Consider the following 19,073-nt stretch of genomic DNA (forward strand, 5'->3'; position numbering starts at 1 on the left):
CCCTCGGGCAGTGCCCGAATGGCTAAATGGTCAGTTCAACCCCGAATGGCACCCTAGGGAAAAAGTGGTAGAGGAGGCAGAACATCGGGACGTCAGACTGCAGAATTTCAAGTACACTATGCTAATATTTTATCACCTGAAAACAGTACGCTGAAAAAACTTTATGTAATTTCTATTTCAAAAGCAAGTGTTGTCTAATGTAGGGTGTGCCTTAACCACTTCAAGTCCGGACACTTTTACACTCTTCCTGTCCAGGCCAATTTTCAGCTTTCAGCGCTGTCACACTTTGAATGACAATTGTGCGGTCATGCAACACTGTACTCATATTAATTTTTTTGAGACCGATAAAACTTTATTTTGGTGGTATTTATTCACCAATGGGATTTTAATTTTTTTGCTATAAAAAAGAAAAAGTCCAAACAGTTTGAAAAAAAAGATAAATAATCTTGCTTGATAAACCTTGGGCAAAATGTATTCAGCTGTCTTTTTAGTAAGAAAAAAAATAACCCAAATTAGTTGATAACCAAAAATTATAATTTAAAAAAAAAAGATTTTTACATTTTTAATTTTTTTTTATATTATTATTTATGGTTTTTTTAACATACCGTTACCTTAGCAGTACAGTGTCACCATAGTAACACTGTGCTACTTGTGGGGTCGTGATGAAGATTTTTTTTTGCTTTTTTTTACACTGATTGCTTTTACACCCATAATGGCTGTAAAAGCAATAATTTCTCCTTCTCTCTGACTGCATTCTTGCAACCATTGAGAAATATGGTGAGAGCTGTGATTGGTCACAGCTTGTCACATGGTACAAGGCTGTTGTGAATAGCCCTGTACCATGTGACCACTGTGATCATTCACAGATTGCACTAGTAGTAAGCAATGATGTCAGGAAGTGACATCTTGTTTACTACTATTCATGTGATTACTGATTGGCCAATCAGTGATCACATGAATCGTGACCTCACACAGAGGTCCCGTACAGCGATCGGTGCACCGGATCACAGTGGCAGTGAATCTAGGGGCTGTTTATAAGCGGCAATCCGCTTCGGCACTGCTCCCGTCCGGCCATTTATGTACACGGACCGGACGGGAAGTGGTTATGTAAGAGCAAAAAATTATATGCAATACATGCACTTGTGTTTTATGCCGTGCACCACTTCAATACTTACTGGGAACTTTACACCCCCTTCCTGCCCAGGCCAATTTTCAGCTTTCAGCGATGACAAACTTTGAATGACAATTGCGTGGTCATGCAACAATGTACCCATCTGAAATTTTTATAATTTTTTTAATACAAATAGAGCTTTTTTTTTGGTGGTATATAATCACCACTGGAATTTTTTTTTTGTTAAATAAAACTAAAAATGTTAAAAAAAAGTCGATTTTCTTCGTTTCTGTTATACAATTTGGCAAAAAAATAATTTTTCTTCATAAATTTAGACCAAGCTGTACATTTCTTTGGTGAAAATAACCCAAATCACTGTTTATTTGGTTTGTAGGAAAGTTATAGAGTCCATAAACTGTTATATATATCTGAAAATCTATCAATCCTGATGTACTGATGACCAATCTCATTTCCAGAGGCCTGAAAACACCAGGACAGAACAATTATCCCCCAAATGACTCCTTTTTGGAAAGTACAGTCCAAGGTATTTAGTAAGAGGCATGGCAAGTTTTTTGAAGTTGTTAATTTTTTGTCACAATTTTTTGAAAAAAACATTTTTTTCACATTCTTTTTTACATACTGTGAGCAGCGCAGTACAGAGTCATTAAATAACTGGTGTGGTGGTGCACACAAACGCTGACTGGTGACAGTATGTAAAAAATAAACAAAAAAAGTTAAATTTTTTTTTTCAATTTTGTTTTTTATCATATACGGTTTTTCTTTTTGCAATGTCTTTAACACACTCTGACCAGAGCAATATTATGTTACCATAGTAACATTGTAGTAGTACTCAGGAGAAGTGATCAGGTTTTTTTTTTAATATTACTGAAAATTAAATTTACATTTTTTTTCTTTATTACACATTATTTTTTTTTTATGATTTTTTAACACACTGTGACCAGAGCAATTAAATGTTACCATAGTAACATTGTATTACACAGGGGAAGGTGATTTTATTTATTTTTTTACACATTATGATTGCTTATACCAGTGAATTTCACTGCTATAAGTGACCATTTTTACTGAATGAAATTGATTGATTCAGTGTTTACTATTGTGGCTAGCTGTGATTGGCCACAGATAGTCACATGGTACAGATGGCCCTGTCTGTACCATGTAATCATTGTGACCAATCATAGAGATCAACACAATAGTACACAATGGAAAGCATGCTTTCCATTGTGTACTATTGTGGTGATGCTTTCCATTGTGATAATTGAATTCCTGGAAAGGACCGGTAATAACCCTATAAAATATTTTTGCATTCTTCAAAAGATTGAATGAAATTTGAAGATGACTTTCTTCCTGATCCTCTGTCAAGATTCGAGACACCATCTTTGAAGAAACCTTTCTCCCAAAATCTTCCATTACAATCTGCCGCACTCTTTGCCTGTTTGTGTTCAGTTCTTCTGCCATCATTTGCACACTCAGTCTTTGATCTGAGGGTTCGAAGTCTGTTCACATATGCATCCATCCTTTGCGTTTTTGGCTGCCCACTTCTTGTGTCATCGTGTACATCTTTCCATCTGTCCTTACGCCATTCAAAAACACTTGATTTCTTTATGGAATGTTCACCACAGGCCTGTTGTAACAGAGCTAAAGTTTCACTCGCACTTTTGCCAATTTTACCACAAAATGTGATGTTAATCCTCTGCTCCTGATTCCTGTCACTTATTTTCCTCCAACAGCGCAACGCACAGGTTATTTTTTCTACTACTTTGTAAGGACTGAGTCAACTGGTCTGCGAGTGCAAGTTAGAAGATGTCAGAACGCGCTCGAGTGCAATTGGCTATGTGACTCACCACCATTGTGCTATGCTGCGGGTATTCTGGGAATTAAATTGTCACACCTCATATATCAAAATGCTTTAAATGGTATAATTAATAGACAAAAATGGAGCAATTCAAGTTTCATTTAAACTTTGGGGCCATGTTTCATGTTAAACCCATATTTAGGGTGTAACATGTAACATGGTAACATTCCTCCTACCCCCAAGCTGCTTCTCTACTACCTGAATTTTGAGGTGCTTCTCCCCATAGGTTTCTGTTTCATTTTTACATCAGTGTAAACAAATGTGTCATCCTTTCACAGAGATCCATGAATGTAGAGACTACAAGTCCAATCTGCCATTGCAGCAGAGGGACTCGTAGATGTCAGTGGCGCACAATGTCAGGACCATACATACTTACCTGTCCACTGGCAGCCCACGTTGTCCAGTTCCAGCTCTCTTTCCTCCCATCAGTGGTCTGTGTTTCAGTTGCTGAGTAACAAGATGCAGCACTGCTCCTCCTCTCACCCAATGTTCCGGATGCCCGGCAATAGGACACAGCCTTCCAGCCCCTCACAACAATTGATCGCTGATGCCTTTTGTTTTGCACATTTGGTTGGGCATATGCCTAACAGCTCCTGGATTGGTCCCTAGTGCAGGAGGCGTGTTATTTAAATATCATCAACCTGTACCTTGGTGCTTGTGATAGTGTTTTTCTGCTAACCAAGTGCATATGTGGCTTTGTTTGCTTGTTCCTGTTACTGACCTTTACTACATTAATGCACATATATACATTCAATCCCTCTACTATCTGCTGCCTGCCATGACCTTTACTAACTTTATTAGATACTTCTCCTGTCTGCTGCTCGTCCTGACCTATGCTGCATTACTGAATCCCTGTACTGTCGGCTGCCTGCCCTGACCTTTACTATGTCTAATGGATACTTCTCCTGTCTGTTGTTCATCCTGACTTTTGTTACATTACTAAATCCCTCTACTGTCTGCTGCCTGCTGCCTGCCATGACCTTTACTAACTTTATTAGATACTTCTCTTGTCTGCTGCTTGCCCTGACCTATGCTGCATTACTGAATCCCTGTACTGTCTGCTGCCTGCCCTGACCATTGCTATGCCTAATGGATACTTCTTCTGTCTGTTGTTCTTCCTGACCTTTGTTACATTACCAAATCCCTCTACTGTTTGCTGGGTGCCATGACCTTTACTAACTTTATTAGATACTTCTCCTGTCTGCTGCTCGTCCTGACCTATGCTGCATTACTGAAAACCCGGAAATGTCTGCTGCCTGCCCTGACCTTTGCTATGCCTAATGGATACTTCTCCTGTCTGTTGTTCATCCTGACCTTTGTTACATTACCAAATCCCTCTACTGTCTGCTGCCTGCCGTGACCTTTACTATCTTAATTAGATACTTCTCCTATCTGCCGCTCATCCAGACCTATGCTACATTACTGAATCCCTGCACTGTCTGCTGCCTGCCCTGACCTTTACTATGTCTAATGGATACTTCTCCTGTCTGTTGTTCATCCTGACCTTTGTTACATTACCAAATCCCTCTACTGTCTGCTGCCTGCCATGACCTTTACTAACTTTATTAGATACTTCTCCTGTCTGCTGCCCATCCTGACCTATGCTGCATTACTGAATCCCTGTACTGTCTGCTGCCTGCCCTGACCATTGCTATGCCTAATGGATACTTCTTCTGTCTGTTGTTCATCCTGGCCTTTGTTACATTACCTAATCCCTCTACTGTCTGCCGTGACCTTTACTATCTTTATTAGATACTTCTCCTGTCTGCTGCCATCCTGACCTATGCTACACTACTGAATCCCTGTACTGTCTGCTGCCTGCCCTGACCTTTGGTATGCTTAATGGATACTTCTCCTGTCTGTTGTTCATCCTGACCTTTGTTACATTACCAAATCCCTCTACTGTCTGCTTCCTGCCCTGACCTTTTATATGTTTATTGTATACTCATGTCTGCTACTTGCTTGTTGCTCTAAAGCAAAAAATGCATATTTTTTTCTGTTCTCTAAACTCATCTAAAAGGTCTCTAAACACATCTAAAAGGCAGTTCCCTATAATAAAAGAGCTCTTATACACATATTCTAGTAGCCCATCACTGCATCCTCTGCCAGACTCTTCAGCAGTTTACACATCAGGAAGTGTCAGATGGCTGTGTCCCCTGCAACAAATTGTGGTTCCATCCTCTGATCCCTGCATCTGTAAGGGACCACCAGGCGGTACCACTAGCACTCCACTGGCCAGGCGTCCCCAGCGCACGGTATCTAAGCCCCAGGGTACGTGTTCACCAGAGCCCCTGATGGTGGGGATGGACTTGAAGTACCCCGAGACCAGGTCGTGGCTACTGAGCACGCCTGTCAGTGGTAGCGGTATTCGCCAGGGGCTCCCGCAGGGAAGAGCCTGATGTGAGGAGGTCGGGTGATCCCGTCGGGATGGATGGATGGCTGAGCAAGTGCGGGGTCAAACGGGCCGGGTCGGTAACAGTGGGGACGGAGCAGTACAAGGCAGCGGGCAGAGAGTAGTCGGGTCACACGCCAAGTCAGCAACGGAAGGTCAGATCCAAACGGGGGCATTCAGGAGAGAGGTCAGGCAAAGCAAGGGTCTGGGCAGGAGAAGGCAACAAGGTCAGGTACAATCCGGGTCAATAACTTACTTAGAACAGGTTCGCAGATACAGGATACAAGGAAAGACCAGAAGGCACTGAATGACAGCTCAGGGCCGTTTAAATATCCCGCCCTGCGCTGCCATTGGTGCCACGCGCGCGCCCGCGGTCCCTACTGCGCATGCGCGAACTCCCTCGCCGCGGACGGCCAGGTCTCAGTGCCCGCATTCTGACACGGGGCAGTGCACTGCGCCTGCGCCAAGCCCGTCGCAGCGGGGATTCCTGACAGCATCACTACAGGCCACAGAATTGTAGTGGTCATTGGAGGATGGAGACATTGTGATCGGTAGGGAGATAGGAGACACAGACTGCCAGAGAGGTGAGTATACTACTTGGATTTGTTTAGGGAACTGACAGGGTCTCTTTAAAGAATCCGTGCCACCAATTTCTACACTGACAACTAAACACAAGCTGGCAGTCTGTACAATATGTACTTACAGAAGAATTGTGTGCTGATCTTGGGAGATTTTTTGGGATAACTGTTCGTAAGCTGTCATTTTTGCTGAGACATATCTACAGTAGAAATACTTTTTTGTTTCCCTTAATTATTTGAAAATGTTGTTATTTGGCTACCAATATGAATATTGGTAAATCCAGGCTTGCCACAAAGATATGGCATGCGGCGCTTCAGAAGAACATCAATAGCTTAATGGAAGAACTGAAAGATTAACATAGTCGTTTACAAGAATTATATTGGAAGACTGATGCATTTAAGGATGGATGAAGCTGCTTACTGACTGATGAGATTGTGTCTACGACTGTGAAGGACATTTTGGAAGCAGAGAAGGAAGGATTTAGAATTGTCACCGTTTCACTGAGCATCCTGCTATATATTCTAGTAGCAATATATGGGGAACGCGGGATGTATGAGGTCCTCTGCTCCATCAAGCTTTGCCTTCCACCCTCAGTCCTTAAGATATTCTCTGCTATTATAATGCTCCCCACCATGTTGGCCCACTATAGAAAAGTTTTACTGTTAAAAAACACCACATGATGACGGATACAAGTAATGCAAACACTATAAAATATCTTCATTGTGTTGCTACACTTAACAATTCAAGAGATTATGATCAAAAGCTTAGGCTGACTATGGCCTAACTGCAAACGTTACATTTAGACTAGGAACAATCCAGCTTAAGGCAGGGCCCCTACACCAAGAATGGATGCCCTAGGCCAGTGGTCGGCAAGCCGCAGCTCGCGAGCCACATGCGGCTCTTTACACACTTTAATGCGGCTCTTCTGTGCGCCGGGCGCCCGCTCCCCTCCCTCCTCTCGGGCGGCTGCCCCAAAAGTCAGGACTCTGCAGCTAGCCCAGCAATGGGCAAACTACGGCCCGGTGGACCTTTTAATCCGGCACGCGGAGCGTGGCAAACATTGGCTGTCAGGATGTAGGCGGGGCAGCGTGACGAACTCCTCTCCTCTCACAGTCCGCCCTGAAGACCGGAACGGCGCGGGAACACGGCGAGAGGAACACGCGGAGCAAAGGTAAGTGAATTGACACAATATGGGGAATGAATTACTATAGGGGGGATGAATTACAATAGGGGGGATGAATTACTATATGGGGGATGAATTACTATGGGGGATGAATTACTATATGGGGGGTGAATTACTATGGGGGATGAATTACTATATGGGGGATGAATTACTATGGGGGATGAATTACTATATGGGGGATGAATTACTATGGGGGATGAATTACTATATGGGGGATGTATTTTCAGTTTTAAAAATGTGGCTTTTCGTGGTTCGTGGTAAAAATCGTGGTTTTGGCGAGATTTGGCTCAGTTGAAAAAAAATGTTGCCCACCACTGCCCTAGGCCAGTGTTTCTCAACCTTTTTTCAGTCAAGGCACCCTTTAAAATTATGGACAGTCTTGAGGCACCCCATCCTAAAATGGGGTGCCTCAAGACTGTCCATCATTTTAAAAGGGCACCCCGTTCTAAATTGTGAAAAACTATTCTAATAGTTTTATGTAACGCAGCAACATCCACACATGTAGGACACCCAACATTAGAGGTGATTTATTCTTTCAAAGCAAATACTCTCTTGCACACTGGTACTCAGTAGTATTACAATGTTTCTCTTCTCCCTCAGTTTTTTTCCATCACTGAGCTGATGTGACACCAGCACTGATGGAGAGGGGCAGTGGAGGGTTAAACTAGGATGCTGTGCAGGCAGCTGACATCCTCCTTATCAACTGATGATGTCATTGGTTGTCAGGATGCTGGCAGCTAGAAGGTCGTAATGGTGCACAATGAAAATCCGTGGCTTTGTGTAACTAAAAGGCAGGTTTGTTCCACCCGCCGGCTTGTATACAGGTTTTGGGCAATTTTTAGACATTTTGCCAAGGCACCCCTGAATAAGACATTTTGTCAAGGCACCCCAGAATGCCTGGGTACCCCGGTTGAGAAAGGCTGCCCTAGGCATCCAGATTGTTAACTGACCATAGAGCTAACAGGTCCAGCCTGTGCAAAAAATAGTTTTTGCAAAGGCTAAGCGGGTAGCCAAGGCTCACCAAAGACTACAGCACACTGTGCAAATACAACGTAGTATGTATATAATAAAGGACAACTGCTGTAAAATATGTAAACTATATGTAAATTTTACATTTAATGATAGTATTTGAATTCCTCTCTCTAATTTCCCATCCTTCAGTTCATATTTTTTTCTCATTTGCAAGCTCTCCAGCAAACGAGACAGTTCCAGATGTTCGAAAAAAATAAAAAATGTGTTGTTTTCTTTTTTTTATTTAAACCGTGGGAATTAAAAGGTAAGCACATCAGGCCATGTTGTACTGTCCTCCCACCCACCCTCACTACAGATAACACTGCCTCCCATATTTAATTTAGCATCACTGGGGCCCTGGAAATATCACTTTCTCTATGCATGACTTAACAGCCCAAATGGCTCGAAAACACTTTATGGCCGGCTAACATGCCACCTGCAGCTCCCAAGGTGCTTGAAAACATCAAGAATTTTATGCTATGGGACAGATGCCTGCATATGTCTGTGTGCATGAGACCTAACATGCATGTGTATGGTATATCCTCCATATAAGGTGCATGTTGTGAAGCTACCAAGCTGTATTAGTTTAGGGTATGGTTGTGGCCACAGCAGGACTCTACAGGCACTCCTTAAAACGGAGTTCCACTCGAAAGGGGAAGTTCCACTTTAAAGATTGGTCCCTCGCTCCCCATTAAGGATTGGCACCTTTGGGGAGCAGGGGGGGGGGAGTGGGTACCTGAAATTGACAGGTAACCACTCCCACTTCCGCTGCGATCGCCTAGGCCAGGGGTGTCCAAACTTTTTTCAAAGAGGGCCAGATTGGATGAAGTGAACATGGTGGAGGGCCGAACATTTTTCCGAACATTCTTTGAACCATTACAATTAAATGCAAATAAATTATTTTATGCCAAGTTAATTGCAAACGACATACTTTTCATTTCATAACATTAAGATCAACTGACAGCTGAGTTTTCACAATGTATTGAAAATAAATTTTAAAAAAACTTACCTGCACTAATGTGAAGGGTGAAAAAGGTAGCTGGAGCTGAAGTCTCTGCTCGGCAGCCGGGAGGGGAAGAGAAACACACTTCACGCTGGAAGCCCGGCCCTGACGTCACCGCCCTCTGTCGCTCCCAGCACGGCGCAGTCACGCATGCGCACTGCTCTCAAGCAGAAGACTGTCTGCCACAGAAGGGAGGGCCGTGCGACAGCCGCATTTACACAGACCAGGGAGAACGCGCCGCAGTCAGGCATGCGCACTGCCCTCTGCTCTCAAGCAGAAGACTGTCTGCCATAGAAGGGAAGGCTGTGGGAGGGCCACATTACACAGAGCAGGGAGGGCTGTTGGAGGGCCGTATTAAACCGACCCCCGGGCCGTAAATGGCCCACGGGCCGGACTTTGGACATGCCTGGCCTAGGCGATCAGAAGAGTAAGTTGTCCTCACCCCTCCCTCCCCGTAGTCTTCTGGGACACGTGACAGGTCCCAGAAGACTACTGTGCCATTCAGGAAGTGCAGCACTACTCAGGCATGCGCAGTGGGCACCCAGCTGTGAAGCCGCAAGCTATCACAGCCGGGTGCCCACAATGAAGATGCCGGCGCCTGGAATACAGGACAGCCGGTGAAACGGGCTGCTGCGGGGGCACCTCGGGAACGTGGGACAGGTGATTGGCTGTTTTTTAAACGTCAGCAGCTACAGTTTTTGTAGCTGCTGACTTTTATTTTTTTACAGAGTGAGTGGAACTCCGCTTTAAAGTGGTAATAAACCCAAAACCAAAAATGTAATATATTGCAGTTTACCAATCCTTAGTTGTGGTGGCTACATTAGTTTTTGGGTTTTTTTTTTTTTTAGGAGTTTTCCCTCTGTGTTCACCTAGTGATCTGGTCTGTAACTCACATCCTGCGTTACCCCAGGTTCACAACTAAGCGCAGCATTTTGCAGAAACGCAGTACAGTCCATTTAACATGATTTCCTATGGGACACGTTCACATCTCTGTGTTTTCACCCGGTGCATTTTTTCGAAAGGGTCAGGGACTTTTATGAACACAAAAAGTTGCGTTTTTGCTTCTATAGGCTTCAACGGAAATGCTTCAGAAAAGCATGTAGTGCGTTTTTTATGCAGTTTGCGTTTTAAATCTGCCTAGCAACAATAAAAAAAAACACGTCAAAAACGCAATGCAGAAACAGCTCAAATGCAACCTGCATAGGTGTGAACCTAGCCTTAGAGTGCCTCCACTCCAAATGAAAGAGCACATGGGGCAAAGCAGACAGCGGCATTGTCAATCTACTGTCATTGTCAGTCAATCTCTAGATGGACTTGCAGATTTAGACACACTAAATAAATTGGGCGCTGAAAGGACTGCCCATAGAGCAAATTCCTGCTGGTCAATCAGGAACCAGTTGAAATTTCATCCATGTATGGCCAGCTTTGAGCTAAACCATTTTCTATTTGCGTAATTTTCCAATAAGACAAAATTATATCTTCTTGATTTACCGTATATATTTCACTACAAATAGTAATAATATAAACAATGTCACTCTCACACAGAAGATCCATCCAAAGAGCCAAAAGTCACTTTTTGTAGAATTTTTTTTATTTAGGAACATTTTTAATATTACATTATATAACAAAAACAAAAAAAAATTCTACATAGCACGTAGACTGTATCGCCGAAACGGCTTTACAAAATTAACCCTTCCCCTGCTGGATGTGGAGAGAAAAAGTTAAATTGGGTACCAGGCCTGGTTACTGACTTTCTGCAAAAAATGCAGAAAACAAACTCATGACGTAACGCTGAACAGTACGACATTAATGGAAAGTGCTGTAATATACATCGAGATCCAGCGCAAGCAAAAGAAGAGTGATAAAAAATATATATTTATATTTATATATATATTTATATATGTACCTTTCCAACAATAAGCAAGCATTCATGCGACCCTTACAATGTTAAAGGAGAACTCAACTTAACAGTGAACTCAACTTTGAGTGAAGACAGGTGAAGACGTAGTGTGTGTATAGGACTGCACTCCATGTCCCAGTTCCACTGGGTTTCCATTTCACAGTCTTGCATTGTGCACTTCCAGGTCCCACAATCCTTCAGTACCCTCTGCCTGCACCAAGTGTCAGACCGATAGCATCCTATGGCAAATTCCCCACACAGACGGGGAAAGATGGGAGCCAGATGTGCAGGGTTTCTGATTTAAGGGTCTAGCAGACCTAAAACAAAATATTAATTTTTGGTAGGACTATTTAAATAAAAAATTAAGAACAGGCATATGTAAAAGGACCCACATTTATATAGAAAGAAAATTGACATATAGGTAATTTGGTGAGACGGCAAACATTTTGCTGTGTCAACTGAAAATTTTAGGCCAAAAGGAGTCTTAACCAACCATCTCTTGATCCACTTTGGAGAGATTCCCCCTTTCCCCTACTTTTCCACAATCAGACATTAACATTTCTTTTTTTATGATTTTAAATACCCACACTTCCAGGTTTCTAGCCAAGGTGAGAATGACCTCCTCCAACCAGCCCACAATGCGTGATGTACATCCCAGGAGGCTGCAGGGCAATCTTCTGCACATGCGCTGGCTGTCTCTTGTCAGTCCTTGAAGCCGCCCCCCTGATGATGCGCATTCACAGCATTACGGCAGCAGGGAACCAGCTTGAAAATCAGGAAGAGACGGTCATCTTCAAGAGAGGAAGATAGTGGTGCAGGACCTGGTGAGCAGCAGCAAAATTGTTACTGCAAAGCAGTGTCGGGACGAGGTCATACAGTACTAAGGGCAAAGATGACAAAATGCACCCTCCCTTCACGGTTCATGGTGTGCAGGCTTATGGAATCCTACGCCCAGCTGTCACTTGCTTGTCAAAATCACTGCCGCTGTCACTACTCCTGTCAGCCCTGTAACAGAAGGAAGGCGCCCCCATCCCTACAGCAAACCATTGGGCCCAGGGCAGCCGCCCCTTCTGCCCACCCCTTGTCCCAGCCCTGCGTCAGAGTGTCTGTGTTCGCTGGGCATGTGAGTATGTTTATGAAGGTCAACTCAGTGAAAAAGGTAAGATGGAATTAAAACAAAAAAAAAAGGGGGGGGGATGAGGTTTCTCCTTAAAGTAATTCCATCAGCACAGGGCTACTTGGATGTAAAACATACCTACAAACTGCACATGCTTACTTTACCCTGTCCTTGAAGAGCTGGCACTTCTCTACTCTCACACATTCAGAAGTGCTTGAATACTCACAAGGGGCGTAATGACGTGCTCCACCACCACTTACTGTGGTTTCTCCTGCTGACTTGTACATCACTACAGGTCAGAATCACAGGAGAAACCACAGCAAACCGTGGGGGAGCAGGTAAGCGACCCATCTGACCAGTTGAATATTTATAGAGGACAGTGAGCAGTGAAGCAAGAAACAGGTCACTGGAAAGGTAAGTACATGCAGTCTTTTTTTTTGCAGATATGAGATACATACAAATGGCCCCGTACTGACAAGGATCAGTAAATTTGAAATGAACAATGATATTTTCTTAAACAGCTCCAAATTGTGTCTTTAACAATATTTGTTGGAGTTTCAAAATCAATAAAGAAATACAGATATTTGACATTTACATAGCTCTGCGGTAACTGCCATTTTTGGTCAAAGGAAGCACCAGTGACAGTTGATAACATTTATTTTAGGTGTCAGGAAGTCAGCTTGACGCAGGAAGATGCACCTCCCCCAATATAATAACTACACTTTACATTTCTACTGCTTTATCTTCTGAAACAAAGACATATTTATCTTGGAAGGTTATTGAAGACTCTTTTACAAAGTAACTGCAGAGGGTGAAGGGAAAGTATGCTGGGCCCCCAAGCTGTAAAGCCGGTATTGATAGGAGAAATTTTCTTTCCTGCAACTATGGGTTGCTGGAGAGAAAAACCGCTTGATTCCCCCATCAACACTGACTGGAATCCCTCCTGCAGAGCCATTGCATTTTCCCTGGTGGGAAGGGGGGGCAGCTGCCCCTGCCAGGAGAGCACAGTGATTACTATTAGTGGCTATAATTGCCGTTAGCAATAATCGCATGTAAAATCCGACAGGCTGGTTGTACCCAAGTTAATCGATTGATCAATTTGGGTGCATTCAGCCTGCCCACACATGGTTTGAATCTCAGCCGGTCCCTGGTGAAGCGGTCAAGATTTGAACCATCTATGGCCGGTTTTATGACCCCTAGTGTGACAGGCACTGCCTCTGTTTAGTGTTGGCGTAAAGCTGAACTCCAGGCAAATAGATGAATATATAGGAAAACACATGACATACATAGATGGGAGCTGAAGGGCAAATAGGCAGAACCAGGGCATGAAATAAAAAAAAAAAAGTTAATGCTGGTCTCACTTCAAACCCACTGATCAGAGTTCTCCTTTAACATGTGGTTAGGAAGAAGACAGTTTTGGGACATAATTTTAAAGGCTGATGTACCTTTAATATCCAATATACTACATTTCGAGAGTAATCCTTTGTAGCCTCAGAATATTATTATGGAAGTAGACTGATTTTTATGGCAAACAAGAATCCTGGTTAATTACACAATTGTCTAAGGAGACCGTTTTTCTCCCTCTGTAGAACATATTGGGTGTACCTATTTTGCCCATTTAATTAGACCCAGATCATGCCCTTTGAAGTGGCACCTGTACTGAGAAAATTGGATGGCCACCACCGCTGTCCTTCCCCCTATGCTGATCCAGTGGTTGCAGTACTATCTCAGTAACTGTATGAAGTCCTGGAGCACATTGACTAAAAGCACCACCAGGGAACCAGCATTTTCAGAAGCAGCAATAGCAGCTTACATATTTCTCTCAGTACAGGTTGTTTTAACAGTCATATTATTTAAGGACATGATGGAATTGTGCATTTGCTTCTATTAAATAAAACAGTGCATAGATGGTTTCACTTTTGAACCCTAAAATGTTTTTGTGCTTAAAAATTCCTAGAACCAATCAACACACCTATGCAAGTTGCGTTGCCATTCATTTTCACTGGTTTTCCTTGTGAAGGGTGGCATGACACGTTGTTACAAACATTGCACTGTTCACTGTTTTAATTTTTTTTTTTAACTTTATTGAATTGTCACAAAATGACATTTCATTCAACTCTATGCACTGCAGTGTATTGTGGCACATAGAGCAATGACATGCAGCTCACTGTGTTGCGCTGTGTAAAAATGTAATCATGCTTTATTTTTTGAAATAGCGCACACAAAAGCAAGTGTATAGTGTAGACCACATGTGTCAAACACAAGGCCGGGGGCTGAATCTGCCCCAGCAGACCATTTCATATGGCCCTCACACCTCTCCTGCAGCACCCCCCCTGTCTCTGTCCCCATCATGGCTCAGCAGTTGACAGCAGATATATATTAAAATTATAGACTGCATGTACCACATTCCTAAATAAACATAAAGAACACCAAAAAATTATATGGGACTTTTCCGGTACAGTGTAGGACAGATGAATGATGCTGTACTAGGGCTGTTTAGCCAATATATTGTTTTTAAAGTATTTAAAATAATTTTTATGTACAATTTTAAAAAAATGTGTAATTTGTTAGTGACGTGTCTGTCCTGCACTGTACCAGAAAAGTCCTGTATAGTTTTTTGGTGTTCTTTATATGCCAGTTGGTAGCAGAGAGGAGGACAGAACTCCACCTCAAGATCCTGCCCTTCTTCATGCAGCCGGAGAGAGGCTGGTCTCTGCCCATCCCCCCATCTCAGCAGTCGGCAACAGAAAGGTGGACAGAACTCCTTCTATAGATCCCACGCCTCTCTGCGCAGATGCAGCAACCCCCTCATTTTCACCTATTCTGGTATTTAACAGACTTTGGAAGCTGACTCCAGCCTTCCTCTTGTCCTCCTCCAGACCCTGCACTTTCTACTTCCCAGATCAGCCTCTAGCTTCTTCCTGGAAGAAGCACAAGTTGAGGGGTGCACTGTGATGTAAGGGATGGTGGGGGACTCTTAACATCTGCTATAAGATTACAATCACCTAGATTGTAAGCTCGAAAGAGTAGGGCCCTCTTACCCCTCGTACGTTGTTTGTTGTTGTTGTACTGTGCCATGTATTGTCCCCCCCTCTATTGTACAGCGCTGAGCAAACCCTTTGGCGCTATATAAACTCGTAGTAATAATAATAATAATAATAAGAGGGGGTGCTCTGGGCATCTAGACTTACAGATATAACTGGCCCTTTGAGGACAACCATACAGCTGATGTGGCCCACGATGAAACGGAGTTTGACACTTCTTATGTAGACAATGCTGATCAACACAGGGCTTGTTCATACTAGGTGTGTGTAGCTAAGGCTAGAAAAACAAAAACACAAATCCAGACAAAGAAGACTATAGTTGGCAATGCCAACTAAACACCATGGGCACACACAGCAGGGAAAACCCTCTGCCTAGCGAGCACCCTAGAAAGACCATTGCTTTAGCACTTTGAACAAAAATCCTGAATAGAGGATAAAAACTAAAAATCTCCAATGAACATGAAAAGACATGAAATGTTTGGGGTTGTCAAATGACTTAAATATGTTACACTGGAAAAATCCAAATGGTATCCCACCAATGTCAACCATGAGGTTCTGCTAGATAAGGCATCTTTTGAAAATGAGGCTGGAAGAATTGAGATTGCCCCGATTTTTTAGCACAGTAATAGTGTTTTTTTAGCAACAGCAAATGGTAAGGTGGTTATATAATAGAGAAATAATTTTTTTCATGCATGCAGTTTTTCCAAATATTATGCCCAGTACCTGCAAAGAGACCAACTAGCATTGCATGTTAAATAAGTAAATGCAAATGCACAATTTCAATATGTAACCAAAAAATCTGTGTCTTTTGCTTCCAAAGAAAAGAACACGAGACTTGGCTATTTTGCTAGGTTTGATGACTGCCATAAAACCCAAGAAAGCTGTAAACTTGAGCTGAGGTCGCTCTTGAAAAACAAAGAAGGGCCTTTTGCTCTATACAAAGGCAAATAAAAACATTTTAGGTCACCTTAAAAGATAGCGCAAAGTAAAAACAGTCCTATTACCCACAACATTGGCCTTTATCTTCTGCCTTTGGTAAAAAAAATGGATTGGTTACTGTTAAAGGCAATAAAACCGTATTCACAAGTACTAGCTTCTATAAATGAATCTATAGTAGGCTTGTTTAAAAATAACGGGGATTACTCAATAAGGCAGAGCAAAGCATACTAATGACATAGCACAGTCATAATCTTTAGAATTCAGCTTTCATCAATTTTCAACTGTTAATGAAAAAAAAGATGAATTAAGATTGGTTGCTTTTACTGCATTTTGCACATTGATTTTAAGCCCATGCATTGCAGACAGCAATGACTTTGCATTTTTTGAGCTAAATGCTAGCATCTGACTGGTGGCTATGGGTTCAGGAAACCATTAGTCCTTGCACTGTCCTTTCCTATTTAATGATATAGTACAAAATGTGGTGGTAAGCACTAATCCCTTTTTTTTAATAAGTTTTCAACAATATCAGACTAATGAAACCTGATGTCTTATTGGCTGCTACATTATATTACACGCCCCTGCTCTTTGCAGATCCCAAATGTGTCTTCATCAATGCAACACCACCCATGGTACCAAATGGCACAACAGTTTGTAAAATATTCTATAATACTGTATATTACTCATAGTTCCATACATCGTGTGGCCATATGACAATATGCTGCTCTATCATAAATAATAAAAATACTTTTGTATAGTGAACAAGCATAACCAATGTACGGTATATATACTGTACCTTCTTCCCAACAGGTACCACATAAAAATATTTTCATTGTATTGTCTTATAGGGTCCCAAATCCCTAAACATTAATCACCAGGGATACTTTGTAAGAAGAGTCCCAACGTGAATATAAGATTAGCTTCTTTTACAGCTAAGTTAGCATTTAAAAAAACAAGCTTTTCTCATTTTCACATGAAAAATAGTATTTTGTATTAAATTAAACATTATTTGTGTAGCTCATTTGGTCTGCGAGCTGTTTGTACTTGTTAAAATATGGAACTTTTGTCCTTACTATTAATTTAGTTCCCTAGTTGCATATACAGCAATATCAAACTGCTACATGTTTGGAGAGTGTGGGCAAACCCTCAAAATGAAATTCTGAACTGAGAGAGATAGCCAGTTTTGAGAGTTCCTCTTCTCAGAAAACATTCTTCCATTGCAGACAAGGCTTGCATGGACAAACTTTGAGGGTTTTTCAGAGTACCTTCAGAAGAAATATTGTTTTTGCAGTCCAGATATATCAATAAACACAGTGAGAAGGGAGTATGGCCCAAGCCAATAGGTCCCAGTCAATAAACAGTCAATAGGGTTTCTTTCTTCCCAATAGGTGTCATCGCTGCCCATTACTTTCTATTGGGAGCATAGACTGATGGAGACTTCTGCTGTGTTTGGAGTCCATTGTGTCGTGATCTTCTGAGAAGCTGTCTGGACTTGGCGCACCGTCTAATGAGCTTCCACAGCTCGAGTTTGGGGAAAGTATGTCTTGGAGGAGATCTTGCTGGACCATGCCATTATCTTTACTTATTTTGCTTCTTTGGTTGCCTTCTTCCTCTTGGTCATCAAGAAGTTTGGCTAGGAAGTTAATATATTTCATAGCCAGGCGTAATATTTCGTTCTTGCTGAGCTTTTTATCTGGAGGGTGAGTGGGAATGAGCTTGCGGAGCTCAGCAAAAGCTCCGTTCACGTTCTGCTGCCTCCACCTTTCCCGACTGTTTGTGAAGATACGTCGGACCACCTTTGGCTGAGTACCTCCTGGAAAAAAATATGAATATCTTGAGAAAATATCAAGTTATGGGCATGTGCCCATCTAATTTTCAGATCCCAATGTAACTAAGCATAAACCCTTAACTTCTTTGGTTTATAATTCATGGTGGATATTTTGCCATGTGAGGTAATGGGCAAAAATCTCAATCCTAGGAATTTCTTGTACAAGGACAACATGTGTATAAATTGATTGTGTTGACCCCCCTTAGCCTTCAGATATTAAATAATGTATTTATTAATTATACACAGTGGTGGCAGCATCTCAGGTGCATATTAAAGTGATCATAAAGGAAAAAAAATGGTTTAAAAATAACAAACATCTCTATACTTACCTGCTCTGTGCAATGGAATTGCACAGGGTGGCCCCAAACCTCCTCTTCTCAGGCCTCCAGCTTGCACTCCTGGCCCCTCCTCCCTGTCCAGTGCTCCCATGGAAAGCCACCTCCCATGCAGCACTTGTGCATGCTTGCTCCCGAGCCCCGCTGCTTTGTCCATTGACAGAGATAGTGGAACTCAGCCCCACCCCTCACTCCCTCATCACTGGCTTTGATTGACAAAAGTGAGAGCCAATGGCTCCTGGTGCCTCAGCAAAGACAGTGAGACCTGTAACTGAGGGGAGAGAAGAGCTGCAGGTGTGCACAGAACTGGGATGAACGCACAGCACTGTGGCTAAATGGTTAGCATTTCCCCCTGGCAGCACTAGGGTCATTGGTTTGAATCCCAATCATGGCACCACCTGCCTGGAGTTTGCATATACTGCCTGTTCTTGTGCAGGTATCCTCCCACACTCCAAAGACATGCTGGTAGGTTAAAGGATAAGCTCACCTTTGGAAACAGGTTATATATTCCACCCATTTTTAGGTTGGAACATGTAACAGGTTCCCAATCCTGCAGCCCCCCACCCTGAGACAGAAGTACAGGGAGATGTTCCCCGTACTAACTGTCACTTTTCATAAACAGCGCGGCCATGCGTCATTCAATCACAATCCTCTGTGAATGAATGGACTACAGGTCCCGACAACCTTAGCGGCTGTCAGCTTGCAGTCCTCAATGAACTACCATGGAGCACTTTGGTAGTTCATTGATTCAGAAGTATGGG

General features: G+C 42.6%; 1 protein-coding gene across 1 annotated transcript in view; it reads right to left on the bottom strand.

The window, feature by feature from the left end:
- Positions 1-10,721: 10,721 nt before the first annotated feature.
- Positions 10,722-19,073, bottom strand: part of TAL1 (TAL bHLH transcription factor 1, erythroid differentiation factor) — a 31,855-nt gene continuing 23,503 nt past the window's right edge. The window contains exon 4 of the mRNA XM_089684437.1: positions 10,722-17,962. Coding sequence (XP_089540563.1) covers positions 17,541-17,962 — 422 coding nt within the window. The 3' untranslated portion in view covers positions 10,722-17,540. The remainder of the gene's footprint in view (positions 17,963-19,073) is intronic.

The sequence above is a fragment of the Staurois parvus genome, unplaced genomic scaffold, assembly GCF_062004578.1.
Source record: "Staurois parvus isolate SC_StPar_1 unplaced genomic scaffold, SC_StPar_1.0 ptg000347l, whole genome shotgun sequence".
Classification (NCBI taxonomy): domain Eukaryota; kingdom Metazoa; phylum Chordata; class Amphibia; order Anura; family Ranidae; genus Staurois; species Staurois parvus.